The 21,945-nt window shown below is 42.3% G+C and overlaps 1 protein-coding gene across 1 annotated transcript in view; it reads left to right on the forward strand.

The window, feature by feature from the left end:
* Positions 1-213: 213 nt before the first annotated feature.
* Positions 214-21,945, forward strand: part of FZD6 (frizzled class receptor 6) — a 28,604-nt gene continuing 6,872 nt past the window's right edge. Inside the window, exons 1-2 of the mRNA XM_086465164.1 lie at positions 214-393; positions 20,502-20,698. Of these exons, the coding sequence (XP_086321290.1) occupies positions 214-393; positions 20,502-20,698 (377 nt within the window). The remainder of the gene's footprint in view (positions 394-20,501; positions 20,699-21,945) is intronic.

The following is a 21,945-nucleotide window of genomic DNA, read 5'->3' on the forward strand; positions in this document are numbered from 1 at the left end:
CTTCAGGAAGAAGGGATTTAGTAAAATCGCGGTCAGCCAAAATGGGGACATACCTGAAGCAGCGGCGAGGAGTCTGATCGTTTTGCCTTATTGCCCGTGTCCTTGTCTTGCGCTGGAACCAGCAGAGGAAGATGCGTGGCTTTATCCTCGTGCAAAGCCGGTCTGTCTAACGAGTGAACAGAGCTATGTGCTGAAGTTGGAGATCCTGACAAAATGGGAGTACTTGGGTTCTCTGTGACTTGCAGTTTACTTCTGACTCTCGTGCGAGGGCACAGTTTATTCACGTGTGAGCCAATTACTATTTCCAGATGTTCAGGAATGCCTTACAATATGACTTTTTTCCCAAACATCATGGGACACTATGATCAGGACACGGCTGCTCTCCAAATGGAAGTAAGTTTTCCCATCCCTACTGTAGTACATAAGCACTGTGAAACAGCCGTTTTTGTCATTGAGAAATGGTTTGTGCTGTCTGATGCACAGAATGACAAGGCAGATAATGTTTAGCGACTAGATGTTTCTTTAAATCTTTTTGGAGTGCACTGGAGCTGCTTGGTTGTATAAGTCCTGTGTAAGGGAGTTAGAGACACCCTCTGCTGCCCTCCCCCACTTTGGGTGCTGTACTGGAGTGGAGGAGGAATGGGTGTAGCACAGCTATTCAGAGCGCTTTGACAGAGCTGATCACATACAGTCCAGGCACCTCACTGACCGACAAAGCAATTCATTAAATTCTCTGGGGACATAGCTTATGGTATCTCGGCCTGCCTGAACTCAGGTAATGCAAACATAATGTTTAAAAGTTGCTGTTTGTTCCTCTCTTAGCCTGTGTGTGCTTAGGAGAGGTAACTAAACTTATTCTTAGCCCTGTTCACCATTGTGGGTTTTGCATTCTGGTGTCTTCTGACTGGATGCTGAAACTTCTGACTGAAAGAGCAACTTTCTTTTTTTCTTTTTCTTTTTCTTTTTCTTTTTTTCAACTGAAAACAAATACTTTTCTTACCTGAACTGACTGTTAACATATGGCTCCCTGGAGAATATGCCACCTTGTGGAAAGGCTTTGCCGATAGCAATAGCTATAAAGGGCCAGAGTCTCTCTGGCTGAGAGGCTTGTAAAACAAGTTTTAAACCTGTTTTAATAATGGCTTTTCAGTGGTAAGAGGAGGGGGAACATCTTAACACAGGTCTTGAAAAGCTTACTGTCTTGTGCTGTGCAGAGAGTGAAACAAAAGTGAGTTGAAAATTAAGAAGTTTCTGATTTAAAAAGAATAAATTATAGGTGGTATTGGAGGTGTCTACTATTACTAAAATCTTATTTGCATATTCTTTACTGAGCCTGGAGGAGGAGCCTTGATCGGTTGCCAAAACTTTTAGTGTTGCTTGGGATAGTCAGGATTCCCTGTTTGGCCTCTAGCTACCAGCCTGGAAGAGCACAGGCTTTGGTCCCACATTGTGTTTGCCAGCCCCGTGTAGATATATGGGAAATTCTGGTATCAGTGTTGAGACACCTGTATGCAAGCAGCTGAATTCAGCTGTAGATCTCTGATAAATTGTGGGCTTTTAAGTTGGAAGGCAGTCTATAGGCTGCAGTTGTGAACTCTGTGCAGTGCCTTCTCCAGTCGTCATTTGTCAGGAGTACTTTCTATGGCATCTGCTGCTTTATCTCCTCAGGTGTGCTGCTGGTACTTACTTGGTGTGTCTTAACTGCAGCTGTTGAGCCAGCTTTTGTCAGTATTTTATGCCTTCCAGTCATGCTGCTGTTACAGCAGAGAGACCACAGAGCCATTTTTATTAGTCTGCTGTGACTGACTCTTGGGCACTGTCAGTAACCTGTGCCTAGTGCGTGCTTTCTGCGTGGAGGGAGTTCCTTCTGGAAGGGGTTCGTGGCGTACCTGTTCTCATATAGCTGATTCATAAAAGCTGTGGTAGTGAGAAGTTGTTTTCTCTCTTTTTCCGTCCCATCTGCCTTATAACCACCTCTGACTACTGGAGGGGTTGATGACTACTCAGCCAACTGACAGGGTGGATATGTTTAACAACAGTGTCTATGAGGATTTGATTTCCCTACCCCGTTTGATCTGCTTCCTGATGTTCTGTCATTGCCACTGAAAGGCCTCTAATTTGGTAGACCTCACTACTCTAGTGTTGTGCAGACATTGCTAAAGTACCTAATGTGTATGAGTGCTGATCTGCCTGCCTTTATTTGCGATTCAGCAGTGCTGACTGGCTGCTTGGTCAAACCGAATTTTTCAGACAGCTGCTTTACTGTTGAAAGGGTAAGGAATTTTCCTCCCATTCTGTATGTAGTTTGTGTTGAATCTGTTGCTAGTGGTTAGGTTGGAGTTAACATGGTAATATTATGTTGCTTCCTGGCTGGGTCTTTTTTTCTGAGGGAGACTAGTGCGTACCAATGTCACACGATGTGATGTGATTCTACATGGTATTCAGTAATGGCACCAGTGTCGTTTGTCCATGGTTGTCTGCAACAGGGAACTTTCTCAGGATTGTCAAAGTATTCTGCTTTTCAGGGGACTTGGTGTTCCAGTAGGGAGGAGGAGCTATTGACTTCTGGAATACTATTTAATTTCACTTTGCAGCCATAAAGAGGTAGCAGGTTGGGAGGTGGAGGAGGCTTCTGTTGTTTTAGGAGCTTGACTTTTTCTGTAATTGGCAGTACAAACTTCATTCATACCAAAGAAAGAATGTTAATAGTATGTTGGTTAAAACATCTTTCTTTTGATCCTCAGTGGGAATGCTTAAAGGCTTTGTTTTTTAATTCCATCTCACTCTTCCCCCTCCCCACAGCCTGTTCTCAAGACTGGGCATGGTCTTAAGATGTAAACACTGGGTTTTGAGATTAAGACTTGTAATATTTTCCTCACTTTATCTTAACTGACTTTGAGCAAGCTGCTTAATCAGGCAATTCCAGGACACATGGTGGAGACTTCTTCAAGAAATCCAAGTATTTTGTGCAGAAAGGGCCTTGATGTTAGTCCTGTTTTCTGCTCTTGTCCCCTCTGGAAACTTCTTCCCATTCTTATTTAGAGTGTTTACTCCCAGAAAGAATGAAGATTTGTCAAGGGAACAAGTCTCACCTGAAGGTGAAGTTCACTCCAAAACTGTGGTAATTCTCTCCTGTGTCCCACTCTCAAGGCTCTACAGGTGTGTTCTGCTGTTGGGAGTCTTGTATAGCCAGGAGAGCTGTGCTTTCCATCTTCTGGACCACAAAGGCTTCTGTACAGTTTCTCTCCTTTCTGGAAGAGTGTTAAATAGGCATTTCTGGGATGGTGTCTTCGTAGTAATCCTCCAGGAGAAGATGATGTGGAGCCACTCTCTCAGGTGGTGATTGTCCTCCAGGAAATCAGCTGATCTGTGGTCTTACATTTCTGCCTCATCTATCAGCTATCAGCTCTTCATAATGATGTGCTATAAACCAGAACACTGAGCTGATTAGAGCAGGAAAAAAGACTAACTCAATCTTATGGCCTCTGTTATGGGTGTTCTGGCTCATGATGCTCTGGGATCTTATTTTCTGCAATAGAAGATCCATAATTTCCAGTTGCTCTGTCTGTCCCTCCTTTTTTTTTTTTTTTTTCATTCTGACCTTTCAACGTGGCAGATTGAGTTTAGGCTACTTGAATTTTACTTTATATTTGGATTATTGTGTTTGTACAACAAAAAGTGATTTTAGGAAAGTGAAACCACATGACTTTGTGGTGTGAAGTTTTGTGTATGGTAGCTGAACAGCTGTGTGACAGTGGAATCTAATTATTTGCAGATGTTTACTGTATCTGTATCTCAAAGCAGTTTAACAGTAATGCTGCGCATGTTACTACTAGCTCAGACTGGGAGGCTGAAGATCTAGCGTTTGTGTAGTGAGGAAAATGGATGGACAAAGCAGAATAGCTGGTTCATTACAGCTATACCTCATGGTCATCCACGAATCCGGTCACTTCTAATTCCAAAGTAGCTTCTACTTCAGATATCCTGGAACAGGTTGTCAACAAAAGGCATTATTCCAGCAAGGCAGACAATATCACTGTGTTGTAACTTTTTTTTTCATATCTCTTTAATCTGTTCTGCTGCAGTTCTGGAACGCGTCCACCGTAGACAAGCCCTTGAGATTTCCTGACCTGAGTAAGATCTGTGGTCTGTAGAAATTCAAAGCCAAAAGGCTTGCCAGTGACTTTTTTAAAGCAGACTATACAAAGCACTGGAAAATGTTCCATGGAGAACAATAAAGTACCTAAGAGAGACTGGAAAAATGATTCAGTAGTGAGTTTTCCGTTCACTTCTGAGTTCATGACCATGTGCCAGAATATGTACGTGTGTGTGTCTATGGAGAGTTCAGTGCAACTGGCTGCAGTAGTAGGAGACATTGTGTGAGAACTAGGGTTGGTTTAAACTAACAAAACCAGTTAGAAGTGGATTAAGAAGTACCTTCAAAAGCTTAATACTTAAGTTCTGTGACTTAAAATTTTTGATGTAATCACTTAATTTGCTTCCGCTAAATGTAAGTTTACAATTAATTCAATATGAAGATACTTCCAAAAACTGGAAACGTGGGGTCTGGCAAGCTTAAATCATTACGTGTGTGTGTGTATGTATACAGAAGGAGGAGGAAGCTGTCTGCCTTCTCTAGGTTGGGAGTTTTGGGGAAATAAGCGCTGTTTTGTGTAGAAGGTTGTTACTGGGATGTTCTGCAAAATAGCACAAGTATGAATTTAGTGAAACCTATACAGACAGGCATCCTGCCTGTCCCTCTTACTCCATATAAGCCAGTGCTTGGTGTAGTGTATGAACCAGTAGTACTTAAAACTTTAAGCTGAAATCCCTCTGCTCTTAAATTTTTGACAGCTTAGCTTCAATTAGGAAAGCAATCAATATTCTCTGTCTGCCTGGAGTTATGTTTTGTCCTTGATGCTGCCTCAGAGCCTAAGTTGGGGGAGGGTGCAGAAGTGTGGACATTGACCCAACAGGACAAGCACAAGGGGCTCTTTAATTCATATTTTGTTAGTAACAGTTTTGCTGTTTCTTTACCATATGTCACTGGTACTAATGGACAGGGAAGGCTTGTGTGAAAAGTGATAAATGTAGCACGCTGTACATCACATGTTACTTAGGACAAACTAAGGTATCTTTTCTAGCTTATCAGAACGAAGTGGTGGTCACACAAGATTTTGGTGGTGAAACAGCTAAATTGCTGCTTGCTAAATGGAAGCTGGCAGATACCAAAGTATTTTTCATTGGTGCTTCATATGGATCAAGGGAAATACAAAGCAGCATGACTGACTTTTGTGCTGGGTAAGTCTCTAGCAATACAGAATAGTTTGGACATGAATAATTCTGTTTTGAGCATCACTATGTTGCTTGTAGAAAAGCTCTGGCTGAGGGATCAAAACTGTACAAAGTATACACATCTGTGTCACTTTGTACAATACCATGCAGATTTGGGAAGTGTGTTATCATTTTTGCACTCTCTTGCTCTCAGGCGTTCTGAAGAAATATAAATCATCATTAGTTCTTAACCGTGGTTCTTGCAGCAATGTGTTCATAAACCATCTTTGCTGATTCCTGAGGGTACACGAAATTACAGCCACTGAAAAAGTGTTTGTTACCTGTAGTACTGAGGCCCTTCATCAAGCGTGATGATCTTGTGCAGATTGTCTGAAATCGGGCAGGTGAATGTGTGTAATCCTATTGCAGTGGCTTTAAGCGTATCAGTCATCTGCAAAATCTCATTCTGCTTTGTCTGAACAGCATTCCTTGTTCACTTGATAACGTGAATGATACTGCCTTGCTCCTTGTTCTGAAAGGATGCCGCTTAGAATGCGTGGAGGTCCAAAGTAGTGCGTGCTTGATGAAGAGAGGATGTTTAGCCTATGGGGACTGGGCTTCATTGAGATGGTGCTGACTGTGATTATCCCAGAGCCTCACCTTCATCCATGTTCAGAGGCTAGCAAGTAACTTGGTGTTACAGGAGTGGATCACTAGGTGAAGTTGTTAGCATGCTTCTTACCTGTCAGCTGCATGAAACTAAGGGGTTTTACTCTGGACTAGATTTAGGCCAGTCCTGCTGTGCATGAGGTCTGAAGTTGGCCTGCGGAAGGCTGTCTTCCAGATTTTTCTCAACAGCAGACCTTTCTGGGAAATACTGTGGTATGCCGTTAGTCTCCTGCAGATTGCTGTCCTCTGTCTAGTGTGTAGCTGCAAGCCCCAGTGGTTTCTGAATCTCATTGTGCAGCCTGTGTCTCAGACCCCGTCTTCTCCACACCCGTATGCCAAGTGCGGTGGCTGGCTAAACCAGGGCACTGCAGATGTGGAGTGATGGGCTTAGTCTTGTGGCTGTAGCCTGCTCCAGGGTCACACCGGTGAATGCATGGAGTCATGTGAGCTTTCCTAAAGCTGTTTGTATCAAGAAGGAAAACATGGACAGAGTTACTGAGTTTGGAACTGCTTTACCTTCATTGATAGGAGGCAGTTAGGGCTTGGGAACTGAGCCCAAACTGGTGGGAACAAATCAGCCTTGGAGTTGGGGAAAGCTGGCAGTGGGTACAAAACTTTCAGACATAGAAAGGTATATTTGAAGCTAGTATTTGTCCTTGCACTTTGCCGTCATCACCATGTTCTTAAGGAAGCGGCTGTTGCCCAGTGGAACCTCGTGAACTTCACCTGGTCAGTAGCAAATCAGATTGGGGAGGACAAGTCTGCTAAGGGTGATGTGGTGACCACAATTTCAAAGGTTATTCACATTATCTTCCTTTGAATAGTAGACAAGTGGACAAAATTGTATACCACTGTGTACGTGTGTCCCACGCTGTTTTCCCTCTGCTGTCCATGAGTTGTCCAGCTGTGTGGGATTAAGTGTCTCATTAACGGCTCACATGCAGTGCATTGGCCCATAGCAGCTCTGGCAACAGCAACTTGGTTGTCTTGCAGGCCTTGGTGAACCATCAAGGTGCATTTGTGGACATCTTTGCAAGGCTCATGATGCTTGTGTCTTCTACAACTCTAGCCTAAGAATGGAGGGGGATTCTGATGCCTTCTTTCTGAAGAAGGCTTTGTGGTGTTTAGGTACCTTCCTGCAACTGTGAGAGATGCTGTTTGTCCACAGTGCTGCATGGGTTGTAAGACAGTACGGAGCCCAGGCCCTTATTGCATGCAAGTGGAACGCAAGTTTAGTTTTCCACTTGCAAGATGGGTGTGATGTTCAGGATGACAACTTGGCTGCAGGATGTTATCTATGCCTTCATTGATAAAGACCACAAAAACCAAATGGTCCAGGAAAGGAGTGTGTGGGATAGGGGATGCAGTTGAATGTCAATGCCTTCTTTTCCAGTGTGACAATGCAATAATTAAATACCACAATTTCTAAAACTGCTATTGTGTCATCCCTTTAGTTCTCTACCCCATTCCAAAGGAGAGGGGGTGGGAGTGTCTGCACTATGAAGCTTGCCACCTCTTTCTCTCTCTCGCTATCTGTTTGCTGTTGATTCCCCAGCCCTTTGGAGCAAATACGCTTGCTTTGTCTCCCACTGCCTTTTTGGGCCTTTTCTGTGTATTGTGTGCAGCTGTGATTGCTGCATCACAGTAGTAATCTGGTTGCCAGAGGAAAAGATGCCTATGTCTGCCCTCTTCTGAACTACATAGTGGAGATTAATGGAGACTTGCTTGCTTTCTGCTTAGCTATTAGAAGAAGGGGAATTGCGCAGGGGAGCATGAGAGCTGTCAGCAGCTACTCTAAATGGGAGGAGAGAAACTTGCTATGGTATAGAAGCATAGGGGGCACGCCTGGATAATCATTCTTTGCAGCATAGAAAGGGTGTCCTCTCACCAAAGATATCTGCTTCTTTCCATCCCTGTAGCAAGATGGATGAGAACTTTGGGGTGGGGACGTGGGGGAAATTGTCCATCTTTCCTATGCTTAAACTTTTGGTAGATCAAGTTATTTCAGAGAATAACCATATCCTTCCCAGTTTGGCTCATGCTGTATTTCCCAGAGGGCCTACACAACCAGTTTTCTTCAATCCCAGAAACTGCTGCCACAAAGCAGTTTGGCCAAACTCTCCACTCGTTTATCCTGCATACAAAAATTGAAAACAGCTTTTCAGAGAGGGACTGTACCCACCTAGCTTCATGGTGGCCTAGCAATACCTGGCTAGCCAGACTCCATGTCCCAGCTCCATACTGCTTCACATGAGCTAATGCTCTTGCTAAGAAGGTACAAGGTGCACCATTTTAAGCAAAGCTTAAGAATCCAGCTGGGTGGGGGATCTCTCTGGGGAGTATGCCTGGAGCTACAAACAAAATGTTACATACTGAAAGTTAACGTGGCCCACAGATCATAAAATGAAAGGGTAGACAAAAAGGTGGCCTTGAGTTCTTAAACAGGAGAAACAGGGAAGATAATGGAGGGGAAAGGCACCATGGCCAACAAAATGGGCTCTGTGGGCTAATGATAAGGAAACACTGGCTAATACAAGCATTCAGAACTGGGGAGAACAGGAGGGGTCCCAGCAGCTACCTTACTGTGTCGAGCATGCTGCCTGCCACCGTCCTTTGGCTGCTTAGGTGCCTGTGGATGGGGGTGAGTAGCAGTTATTGATAGGGATGGAGGTATCCCCCTAGGATTGGGCTGACTTGTAGGCCTTCATGCATCTGCCCCCCGCTTGCCATTATAGTCAATAGTTTGGCAGTTCTGGAGGGAAATGGAAGGTCTCCTGCAGAATTTGCCACCCCTTTTGCATGTTTAAAGCCTTCTGATCCTTTACCACTTGGGCAGCAGGGTGGGCTAAGGGCTGCTCTGGTCCTTTTCGATGTCCTTGGTGGGCCTGTCCGTGACTACTTGCACAGTGTTGTTTCTCTGCCTGCCTTCCCTAGTGCCCCCTCGGCTGCAAGGTGCTGCGGCGTTGTCTCAGGGTGTGTGCTGCCTTCTGCCTGCAGCAGTCTAGGAATGAGATGCTGGGGGAAGGGGGAGAAGGAAGAGGTGCCTCTTATACAGAGGTGGATGCATCCTCCTTTTTATCAGAGCATCTATGAAGGAGAAGAAAAGAAAATATGAGTCCTTGACTGCCTGTGAGGTTACAGTACAATAGCATGGCTTGTGAGCTCCCTACAACCCCCAGCTTCTTGCAGGTGAGGGTTTCTGCAGTGTGATGGAGGTGCTGGGGATGTACCTGTTTCTGATTAGACTGGCTCCTGTGAGGGGTGGGAGAAAGCTTACACACACCAGGTTGTTCCATCGAGTAGTGATAGGTTACTTCAGTGCTACGGCAAGCAAGGGACTGTTGGGAAACTGCCTCTCCTTTGACTCTTTGACCTCACTAGCAGGAGGAGGCAAGGTGTTTTAAAGTGTCAAGGATTTGGGTGGAGATTTTGGAGGGATGGAGGAGAGACTGTGTGAGGCAGTGCATGCAGAAAGAGGCTCCTGTAGTAATATTATTAGTTTTAAGAGAGCCCTTTCTTATATTTGCATATCTTGCATTTGGAGGAAGGAAGGAGTGATGGTAAAGGAATCAGTTAGTTTCCTTACCAGCTGCCTCATTGATCCTTTAGAATTTGGATAATTTTTAAAATATTATTTAAAAGCAAGTTGTTTTTCTTGCTTTCTTGCCTCTCAAGTTGGCCTGTGTCTCAGAATAAATAAAAATTAGGAGTTAATAAAAGTTAATAAATAACAGTAATTAAGGTGCATACATATGTCTACAGAGCAGAAATCTATAACTGTTCAGTTATTGTTTTAGACAACATTTTATCTTCATAAAAATAAATTGATCTTCCTGGAAGCAGTGACTTTACAGTAAACTACTCTGGATCAAAATTTAAGGCAGATGGTGGATGCTAAGTATATAGAAGGTTTGCTGTATGGTGACAGCTTCCCAAACACAAACAAATGAGGCTGCCATCCAGTTTTCCATTGTTTTTTTTTTTTAACTGTCTCTGGTTTGTGGCTCAGACTCTGAGGTCATTTGTTTCTAGTGCTGTGTCTGACTTGTGTTGGTCTGTGGTCCTGTGTTACTGAGAATTCATTCAGAAGATCCTGTTCTCCATGTCAGCCCATGTGCATGACAGAAGCGACTTGTGCAGGTTTTCTAGGGACTAAGCCGGTCCATTTGAAGTTCAGGAAAGCATTTGATACTGTACTGCACGAAAATTGTTAAAATTACTAATTTCTGTAAACTATCACTAATCCATTCGCTTTGTTGCAATGTAAGAGACAACATCAGTCAGGCATGCACAAGTCAGATGACTGAGTTGAAGCCCATGAAGTTATCTACCTCTCCACCTGTAGTTCTTACCTCTGTCTTCTGATTTCAGTATTTCCAATTGAGAGACACTGCTTGGCTGGCCATGAGATAAGCTATGTCTCATTTTTATGAGATATGGGCAAGAAATCAATGAATGCAGTTACTTTTCATTTTGTTGGATATGGGAGGCTGAGGGCGGCAGTTTATTATTCTCTGTTAGCGTGGGAGTTATCTTTATAAGTCAGGAGATTTTCCAACTTATCTACAGTATCCCCACCTAACCAGTAGCATGGCTAGCGCAGGTCTCTTCAGAGTGGAAAACTTGCTGCAGGTGACATTGTGGCTCCTTGCAGAGCTTCCTCAGGTCTGATGGGGTCAGCTTTGAGCCAAAGCTGTTGTGCTGTATAACTGTGTTCCTGGGTAGACTCGCAGTAGGATCAGCAGCCATGTAGAAGTGGCATCTGGCTGGGCTGGTGCTGGTCTGTGTAGAGCTGGTTCGGATGCCTTTGCATCCACAGAACTGGCTTTCTTGCCATCCTGGTAACTCTGTGATGGGAAAGGGCATAAAATGCTCTGGTGTTCTGCTAGTATTAGCATGGCTTGGGTTTAGAAAAGGGGAGTTAAGTAACCTGTGGGGAAGAGGACTGGTTGTCCCTTCCAGGCTGAGTTGGCAGTGACAGGTAAGTCTCTAACTGCAGATCAGGTGGCTTTGGCACAGAAGTGTCTCTTGCTTTTCTCTGTTCATCCTGTGTATTGCCTATTTGAAATACTTAAATACTCAGTGGAACAGGATCCCCAGTTTCTCTCCCATGAGCATACCAGTCAGCTATTGACTTAAGATTTTTTTTTTTTTTTTAAGACTGCTTAAATTTTTATGTTATAGACTGGAAAGGAGGTGTCTGAACATGGATCCCTGAGCATTCTTAGAAGTAGTCTGTTGTGTAAGTGCTGCCTCGGAGCTTGGTGTTAGTTGCCTAACTTTTGGAGATATGTACTGATTCCTGCTCCTCTTGAGCATTTTCTTCTGGCTGTGAGGTTATCTCTGCTTCCTGAACTCTGTGAATGTTGTTCTTGGGTGCCTCTCTGTGTGGACATCAGATAGGGCAACTGCTGTGAGGACTTTGTGAAGTGCCTGGAAGTTAGGCGTCCCAAGTTTCTGTTGCAGTAGCCAGTCCCCTTTGTGGATCTGTCTCTTGCTTTACTTGATGTCGCAGAAGACTGACAGAAGATTGCTTGAGAAGATCAGTCCTGTCATGGCTGAGATTTTCCTGATTTAGTTTATGCGTGAAGTGGGCAAGGAAGAAACCATGGTGCAGGATTACTACTCTGGTGACTTGGGTGGTGCTGTTTGCTAAAGGTTTTTTTTATAGATAACAGGCAGTCTATCAACAGTATTACTGGTAATCTTCTAAATTGTATTCTGCACAAAAATTCGTTAATAAATCCATTTACTCCTGTAATACATGGCAAATACATGAAGAATTTGCAATTATTTTGAGGTTCTTCTACTGCAGTCCAGATGTAATGAAGCTTTGTCTAGACTTCAGATGTTTGAGGGCCCACAGTTTACTTTCCTTTAGTTAACTTATATTTGTCTTTTATGCTCTGTGTAGTATACATGGAGATAAAACCATATATAATTGAAAACTTTGTATAAATAGTTCAGTTCTGTAATGCTTGGGAAAACTCTCTCATGTTTGTTTTGGACTGTAAATTGCAGAGGCTGGGATATGTATAATTTAGGTCAAGCTATAATTTAGGTTAGAACCACAAAATGCAGTGAATTTTGCTAATAAGCTGCTTTGGAAAGTATTGGAATACTTGTACTTTAGTTTACTTCAGAATAACTTCTTAGTGAGATGTAATATTCCTGTTTATATTGTTTCTAACCTTTGCTGTAGTTAAAAAGTGTAGGGATATATGTATTTTTATTTTGCGCTTAAAAATACTTAAAGGGAAAACACGGAACTAAGTTATTTTACTACAGAAATTCTGTAGTTGCTAGTTAATATGAAACAGTCCAGAGCCCATAGAAGTAAAAAGCAGAAGAGCCTGCGTTATCTTTCTGTGTCTGTGTATACTGGCAATGGCAGGTTTAGTGCCCAGTTGTGGTGTTGGAGTAGTTTTTTGGAGTTTCTTTGTTTTGGTTTTGTGGGGTTTTTTTGGGTTTTTTTTTTTTTGAAAGTGCATGAGTAGGGCCTTGCTGCCCTACTAACCTTTGAAAACCTTCCCCCATGTGCCTTGTCCTTACCCTGGCTGGATTTCTGATTAATATTCCCATCAGCTTTGAACAGCTAGTGTGAAGGTTCCGACCTGAATATGTCTATCAAAGTATAGTGCATGTGTAGGGGTGAATGATGGTGAAGCGTTCCCAAATACACTCATGATTTTGTTGCAAAGACATTAAATGTTTATATGATGAGAAATTCAGCTCGTTGAGCAATTGGGCAGCCTGGGATCTGAACTGATGCCTGGCTGGTGTAGCTTGGGGAGGGCGATGCGGTTCTGGCCCACCAAGTGTGCGCTGCACAGGCATCTGACTGCGTGCCGGTCAGTCCCTGAGCTGCTGGAGTTTCCAGCACTGCATTTTTGAAGATCGGCTGCCATCTGACTTTGCCTTCTAAACCGCGATGCTCCAGGTGCCGGCCGGCCGGCAGCTCCCACCCCTGTCCGGCTGCGGCGGGAGCTGACTGCTGGGAGCAGTTCAGCTTAGCAGCTGTGGCAAGTCGAGCTGTCCCTGCACTTTGTTCCGAGCCCTTTGGAAGTCCAAGTTCATGCATTGCCTTTGCTGTTCAGTTGAAGGACAAAGATGAAAGCTCCTGTCTTTGCAAACAGCTTTCATTGCAGAACAGCATCGTTTGGGCCACTTGCATGTTTACTACATTTTTCTTTCTGCCCCCCCCCGCCCCCCCCCCCCCCCCCCAGCTTCTTGAATTCCAGATTGCCCTTGAGTAACAAACTGAAACTGTTTTGTCTTTTAGTCTTTTAAACTAGGGGTGTAACCTACTCTCTATTCTGGAATTTCATTCTTATCTCTGTAAATGCTAAACTGATTATGTTTAAAAAATATTTGACAAGCTTTGACGTTAAACATGACTGCATTTGCCTTAATTCTATTGTGAAAGCTGCAGAAAGCAGTGCTGCTTTGTTTAAAAGCATCTTATTTTAAAATAAAAGTCAAATTCACGTGCTTTCGATGGTTTTATTTTTCCTCTGTCAAATTAGGATGCACTAATGATGCATGTTAAACTTATTTATCTCATATCTAAAATATTTTATTCCTATCAGTGAATTTTATTCCTGAAAAGCTTTTGTTGTAGAGGCGTCACTCGTAATTTTAACTGAGTTCAGAAAATACAGATTTAGACTGATACTTGCTGCTGGCAGCAGTAGTCAATTATTACCTGCTACACAGGTAGTGACATGGAGTGTGTGGACCCCCAGATTAGTTCATACCATCTTCACTGGTAGTTTAAAGGGTGGTTGACATTGCACTAATGTTCATGAGCTGCACCTGCATTTCTGTTTCAGCTCTGCTGTTAAGTAACAGCTTCTAGCAGATGTGTAGCAACAAGATGCTGACACTTAAACTGTTAGCCTCCTACAAAAGAGTTTCTAAATCCTTACATACCAACTTAAAAGTGCCTTTAACTTGCCTTTGATCTACATCCATCAACATAACTTCCAACAGGAAGAATCTAGTCTTTTCTCAACCTTGTTTTGAATCTAATCGAACTTGAAATTTTCATCCTTCATTTAGTTTCATGTGTTAGAACATTTATTTATCATGACTTAATTAGTTGTGCATGAATTAGAGGTCATAGATTCTTGGCAGCTGATTCACTGTGGCCATCAGCAAATTGCCACCCTTGCCAGGCCATGTAGGAATTGTCTGAAGGCATTAATCTGTCTGGGTATGATGCTAGTCTTGTTCCCATCCAGTCCAGAATAACTCTATTGAAGCAGTAGTGTAGGATTAAATCAGCCGTGCCATACTTGTTTCGCTGTTTTTAATTGAAACAGATTACAATTATAAAAGTGGCTGAAGATACTGTGAAGATTGATTGTTAGTATAGCTGTCTGAGTATAAAGAGTAATTATGGCCTGTTCTTTGGAAACCATTTATATACATCGTTGTTGACAGTGGCCTTATTTTCTAAATATCACATAAGAAAGGGTATATATATTTAGGTTTTGCGGTTGTACTTTAATTCTATAGTGACACTTACTGGACAGTAGTTGTCTGGTACTGTAAATTATTAATCATTAATTGTTAAAGTGTCCTGTGAGGAGCAAGGGAGTTGGACTCGATGAGCCTTATGGGGCCTTCCAGCTTGAGATATTCTGTGATTCTAATTACTAATCTTAGGTGAAGTGTTACTTCCTGTAAAGAGAGTTTCGTGAATAACACTGTGTATCTTTAATATAGGAAGGAATCTCAGGTACAAAGTGTAGTATGACTGTAGAAATTCAGATTTAAACCCATGTTTGCTTCCAGGATTGAAACAAGCAGTTATGTAAGTGACAAGGTTGTAATGTTGTTGCTTTAGGTCACAAGATTCCTATCAAACCGTGAAGCAGGTGCCATTGCTTAACATTGAGACAATTGGTGTCTCTCATTGTTTAACTTAGTTAACCTCAGTGTTAACTAGATTAACTAAGCTAAATGTTATAACTTGGTAGCTAGACCTCAGGAGAGTAGGTTGTTGCTGTCTTAAATAACTGGCTCCAATGGCTGAACAAAGGCTCTGATCCTCTGAGCGATTCAAGATCTTTCCTGTCTCTTACGATTGAGTTTGCCATAGCTGGTTGTAACAAAAACCTTGATATTTTGATCCACCGTTTTCTATACTATTCAAATATTTCTGTACACGCTGATGTCTTGAGCATTTGTCTGGGATTAAACTCAGAGTCTAGTACCACTGCCCTGTCACATGAAGAACAGAGATGAAAACCTGCAGATTTGGTGATGGCAGTGTTAAAAATAGATTGAAACCAGACTCTTAAAACCAAGAATGGAGCCTCACAAAGCCAATACAAGTACTAAAATATAAATTCTCATCTTCCTGCCAATGGGAAACAAAACCCAGTAAATATGAGACAAACTAGAATACTCCAACAATCTACCAAAAAATACCCCCAAGAAATAGCAACTGTAAAGCCAAAGGTGATGTAGTCTGTAACAACAGGAGAGCCATCGCCTTAAGCAACAGCAGTGAGGAACTGAGGACTGTGGGACACAAACTTCCCACTGTATTGTCAGTGCACTGCATGAGAGGGGCATGTGCCCTGTATAGAAACCTCCCAGAGCAAAACGGACTGCACTGAACCCCGTGAAGCAATCACATAGCCACTGCAGACTGGGAACACAGTCAAACAGTCAAAGGTAGTAGAACATCACTAGGCAGCGAGAGGAATATCCTCTGTACTGAACAAAGCACCACCACCTTACTTAGTAAATCCTAGATTCTGTATGAAGTACGTCTATGTCATATTTTCTCCAGAGGCAAAGCCAAACTATCTCAGGAATGCAGTTATGGTGTGGTCCCACAAACAATAACACAACTGAGATGAGTGAAAACAAATGGTGCAGAGTACAGAATAAATGGCTAGGTGCACACACACTCTTAAACATGCTGTTCAGCATGTAAGTTGCAACGTAGGACTGTACGTGAGTCTTGTGCTTAGCATGCTTCTCTGTTTTGGGCTTATCAAGCTTGCAAGTTCAAGATACCACAGAAACAAGCTCATTATTCCAGGCAGACAGTGCAGATCCTCTGTCCTACCTCATCCCAGTTTTATCGCAGATTATTACTAGAGATGATCAGATGTCTCTAGGGTTGGGATGTATGATAACTACTAACTTATGTCAAAACAAGTAAGTGAAAATGTTCTCCTGTATTCTGCTGATTAATGGCATATGTGCAGGTTACCCAACTGACCACTTGGGTAAAAAATGGTTGGTGGTTGGGACACCCATGATCCGGATAACGCAGCCTTGAAGCAACTGATTCTTACTGTCAGCAAGCTTGTGATCTTGGCTTTCCACTTTTTGCTTATAGGCCGTGCAGCTGGAGGACAAAATACTTCGGTTTTTGCTTTTACGGTCTGTCAGGAAATGCAGACCTATTATTTCCTGTAATGAAACATTTCCAAACTGGCTAGCTGGATGTGAGGTCCGCATTTAAAGATACCTAATTGTTAGTGGAGTTCCAGGCGCAATTCTCTACCTCTTTTGCTGTTCTTAAATGGTAGAAGTAGGCAGTTTCTGCAAATAAATCTGTATTTTACAAATTGCATTTGTGTGTGCTTGAGGCAAGGTTTTACATTTTATAGAGTTTTTTGGTTGAGGGAACTCATTGCCTGTAAAATCTATTCGAGTTTTTTGAGGGACTCAATACATTTATTGAAAGGGGTGATTCAGGCAGCATATTATACTTCAGTCTTCAAAAAGGCTGACATGATCATAACCTATGTTTTTTAAAGAAATTATGGCGGCAACCCAACGGGGACTTTCTTTTCCAATGCCTGCCTGAAGAACAAGAAGAAAAGTAGGACTAGATAAATATTTTCTCACAATGGAAGTGTTAAATCATTAGCTGATAGTTTCATCCTGTACCAAATAAATGATGCGAGTGGTTTCCTCTAGTCATCTGTACTGAAACCTCTGATACACAGCTAATTCGTAAATGACCTAGAAGAGGGGTGAATGGTGAATTTGCTGGAAAAAAAAAAACCAAACTCCAAAATCGACTAAAGAGTTGCAGAAAGGCCTTGTGGTAGATGCAATTGGATAATGAAATGGTAGGTGAGGTTTAGAGTTGGCTAATGCAGAGTAGTGAATATGGGGAAAAGTAACCCCCACTATCTGTACAAGTAGGTGGGCACAGTGTTATATTAGTTGCTGTCACTCACAAAAGAGTTTTGGATGTCACTGTGGAAATGTGAGGTCAGTGTTCAAAGTAGTCAAGGCAAATAGAAAGTAAAGTGTGTTATGAAAGGAATAGAAATAAAAATTTGAAACATTGTTATGCTAATGTATAAATAGAATATGTAGATGATAGCAGGATGGCAAAATGGCATAGAAAAAAGTAGAGAGTAGTCTGTGAGCTGTTTGTCAAAACACGAACCGGGTTACAAAACCAGGGGTTAAAGTAAACACATAAAATGCACTATTTTCTCAGCAGACCCTGATTAAAATACACAGTAAAACTTACTGCTGTAGTATTTTACAAAAGTTATAAGCATAAATGATTGGAAAAGGGATTAGCTGTGTTCTAGGCAGAAAAGGAGGTCTGTCAGTGTCCTTTCAACATGGTGGTGATGTTATAACCTGCAGCTGGTTTCCGAAACCGTTGATTGTAGGAAACTGGGAGGGATGTCAGCCTGTCTTGTATACCAGTCTTGCTGCCAGCCAGGGTGAGAAGCTGTTAGAATGGTAAAGGTTGGTTTTATGTCCTGACTTTCTTCACTAGACATCGCTTTCTTTATGTGCATTTTCTGTATCAAGGGAGCAAGCTTTCGATAAGTAGCCTTATTAGCTATGTTGGAAAATGCTATTTGAAAATTGTTCATTGCTTGTCAAAATAGCTAGTAAAATATCTATGTAGATAAAGTTGGTTTCATAGGTATGAATATTGGGGGTTTTTCAAATTCTTACTTTCTAAAGAAAATATTGCTGTTTTGCCTCAGTCTGCAAAAGCTCTTCACTGACACCCCAAAACTTGCTCTAGACAATTAATTTTATTTTTCATTAACCCAGGTGAACTGAGAGTGACAAAAGGGAAGAATTCATAACAATCAAGACAATTTCTAGAAGGCTTTATTTCAGAAGTAAACTCAATTTCTATAGGAGTTGTGTATGACTGCCCAGGCTATTATCTTTATTTCATCCGAAGTGCCAGGAAGATCAGAGTTAAGATAAATTAACCTTTGGAGCAAATAAAATTTAATTGAAAAGAAAACAAGCATCATAATTATGCAAAGGAAATTTAATTCGATTAGGGTTAACTCCTGACTATTTTATATCTGAAGCTGAATAGCGTTTAGGAAATAATTCAACTTACAAAACTGGAGCACATTATACTAGAGCTATACTTCTCGTCATAAACTACTCAAAGTCTTGGGTCCCTGCAAAGGCAGCTCCCAGAGCAAACATCCAGAGGGGGGATCAGACTTCTGCATGCCTGCTGTAACGGCACCTGCAGATGCATCACGCAGCCGGAGTGCTCTGAAGGATAGTGCCAACATTTTTTCGGTTTTTCATAAAGCGTTTATATGTTATTCTTGCTCTGCCTTATCTTCTCTCTTCCCCCCCTCCCCACACATTCCTATGTTTATTACAAAGGTCCCTTGAGGATTTGTAGATATTCCGCTTTGAAGGGGAAAATTTATTTATGAATGTCTTTTCTTTTAAACTGCATACTCAACAGTGAGACTTGCTCTTTGGGTATGGATGTGTGTCTATTTGGGATACTTAAAAGCTGACAAAAGTAAGGATGATATTCTGGTGTCAGAAGGTAACCCTTTCTTTGCCAGCCATTGGTTGAATACTTGAGAGACATAGCTGTTAATGGCAAAAAATTAAATAAAATTTTTCCTAAATAAAAATGTTACTACCTACTTTGCCTTCTTTGAAAATTTCATGCAGTGTCCCTGTTTATCAGCACATTTCAAAGCATGTTAAACATTGTTTCAGCTTGCCTGATGCATAAATTTGGCTATTTACGTGTGATACAGAGATTCCTTTTTCCTGAAATACAAGCAGCACTTCATCAAAAAGCCTACTTAGAAAGGACTTAGGCTGATGGGATCCTGCAGGTGGATTTCACCCTCAGCCGTAGGGTAGTTCCCTCAAGATGGTGTTTAAATTAGCCTGTTTTCCTCTCATGAGCTGGATGGGGAACGCGTGCCTGGCGTGGTGCGTGGGGCAGTGAGCAGCAGCCTGCAGTGGATCCAAAGGCTGGGGCTTGTCTGAGAGCCAGCGGGCTGGAGCCTTTTGGCAGACACGTGCCCCACCAGCCGCGCTCTGCGGGGTGGGCTGGGGAGGGGGCTGGAGGAGCCCATCCCTTCGGCGCATCCCCCTGTCTGCTGCCCCAGTGCTTTTATGGGGGTCCAGCGTCGGTGAGCCGTGCACGTGCCCTGTGTCCTGGCAAGGCCTGGCGCCTCGTGGCCCTACCTGGGACTGTGATCTGGTATCCATGTGCCCAGAGGCACCAAGAGGTCACCAACGCATGGTTGGCTGCTTCATTTTTTTTTTTTTTCCTGCTTGTGGTGGCTAAGGGGTGGGCCTGCTCACACAGCTCCCTTCTGCCGGCCCCACCGCTTTAGATGTACGGCCCATGTAGCAGGACGGCAGCACACCTGGCCATGCTGTTAGCGTGGCATCGCTTCCTTCCCTCGGTGAGCTGCCCCTTACAACCACGCAGCACTTGCAAAAAATGACTGACAGCTTGTGGTTTTTCTCAAGTTTGCACACGTGGTAGTAGTTTGGTTAAAATAGTTTTCCCTAATAATAAACATGATAAAATATAGAGAAGGAGGGTTGGGGCTTTTCCTTAAAAGCCTGTCTGACTGTAAATAATGGATTGAATGAATTGGTGGGGGGCGAGGGGGAAGTTGCATTAAATTTCATTCTTTGAATTCTCCGGTAAGAACAGTCATCAGTTATTCACTGGCTGGTGCTTGGTGATAGAGGTAGAGAAATTCTCAGTCGTTTGGAGGCTGTGAAATGCAATGTTTCAAAAATGAGGAATAATCATATTTGGACCTCATTAATCAAAACCTCTCTAGCATGAGAGAAGATGAGTGCAACATGCCACTTAGCACTGAAAATGTAATTTAACAGCAACTACAGGGACAGACACACCTTTAAAAATCTCAGGGCGCTAATTTAGAAGCTGACGGGTGAACGTAGGAACTTAATGTTTTACTCTATTTTTTAAAAATCTTGGGCTTTCATAGTACATCTCAGATTCCTAATATTGCCAAATAGGAAAAAATCAGGTTTGAGTATTTACCAGTTGGTCAAGATCCTGGGGCAGGTACTGGGCTAGAAGGGCTAATGGAGCTTCTCACTGTTCAGGCCTCTGGGTTTTGCTCTTTCACAGCTGCTGAACAAACACTGTTTTCTAATATCTTTTCAAACCTGCGGGGGAACAAACGTGAGCCATAGTGATGGAAGTTAATTTTGATGCCTTGAGTTATCTTTTTATAATTACTAACCAAAACCATTTTCTTCCCCTTTCTTATGCTTAGCCTTTTCTTACGCTTATGAATCTTCACTGTTCACCAGACGTCCACACGTTTCTGTGCAAAGCCTTTGTCCCTGCCTGCCTGGAGCAAATTCACGTGATTCACCCTTGTCGAAGCCTCTGTGAGAAAGTGTATTCTGACTGTAAGCAGTTGATGGACACTTTTGGAATCACATGGCCTGAAGAGCTGGAATGTACCAGGTGGGGTATTTTTCATGTTGACAGGTGGTGGGGTTGATATTTTCGTATTTGACCTAGACTGAGTTGAAAATCTGAGCAGAATGTTAAATATCACCTTGCCGGAGCTTCCTCATCACTGGTGACCCTACAGTGCTTGTGGGTAGGACTGTGTTTTTATTAAAACTTTTTCATTATTCAGATGATCACCTGCATTTCCTGCTTGTGACTGTTTTGCGACAAAGTTCTGCAGCAGTTCTTTTTGGTATTCATATCCCTGCAAAAGGAAGCTTTTTATTCTAAGTTTCTTAAAATTTAAAATATTAAATGTTACAGAATGGAGTTTTGCTTTGGTTTCTAATCTCTAAACTAAGGATGATGATAGTTACTTCACAGGGGTTTTAGAAGTAAATGCTCATAAAATAAAGAAACAGAAAACATTCTGTATTTGAATGGACACAGAGCATTAAATAATAGAACCGTTATCTTACTCTTAACTGCTTAAATGTGCAAATTCAGTCTTGTGGTGTTTTACCTGTACTGCCTGACAAGAGTCCCTTTTTTTTTTTTTTTTAAGCATTTCACCTTTTTCTCAAAGATTTTCACGTGTCTGCTCCAGAGAGAAGACAGTTAATACTACATCTGGGAAGAAGACAAGTCTTGTATATATTAAATGGAAACCACTGAAAACACTGCAGTGTAATTTTCTTGAGATTCTGACCTTCAACTGCAGATATTTATAAATAATTAAGGCCAGATGGGTGTTTTTTTAACGCATGTCAGGGCAGGAGCCTGATGCAGGAAAGGAGCAGAGAGTGGAAACTAAAATAGTTTTTCTAACCCCCATGCAATGGCTAATCTGCGATAGGGCTGAGGGAGAGCTGGGTCAGTAGTCCTGTGCCAGAGATCTCTGGTAGAAATCCATATCAGAGTGGATATGACAGGTGGCATTAATGCCATTTCCCTTAATTCTGCAGAAAAATTGAAGCTGGGGGGTTTTAAAACAAGAAGATATCAACATTTTCCATTGTGTGAGCTTCTAGGCATCAGTAGTGCAACTCAGCCCAGCAAATGTCTTTAAGAATTGTTTTGAAATGTTAGGAAAATGACAAGTGAGTCCGGTTGTTCAATGTGTCTTTCAAATGACATTTTAAATCAAATTACGTTTTTGCAGGAATTTCTGCAGCTTTAAATTATTCTATTACTGCCAACATTTACTGAAAATGAACCTGCTCTGTTCATATGTGAAACGATGTCTCCCCAGTAGCCGA

The sequence above is a fragment of the Leptosomus discolor genome, chromosome 5 (genome assembly GCF_034619465.1).
Source record: "Leptosomus discolor isolate bLepDis1 chromosome 5, bLepDis1.hap2, whole genome shotgun sequence".
Taxonomy (NCBI): domain Eukaryota; kingdom Metazoa; phylum Chordata; class Aves; order Leptosomiformes; family Leptosomidae; genus Leptosomus; species Leptosomus discolor.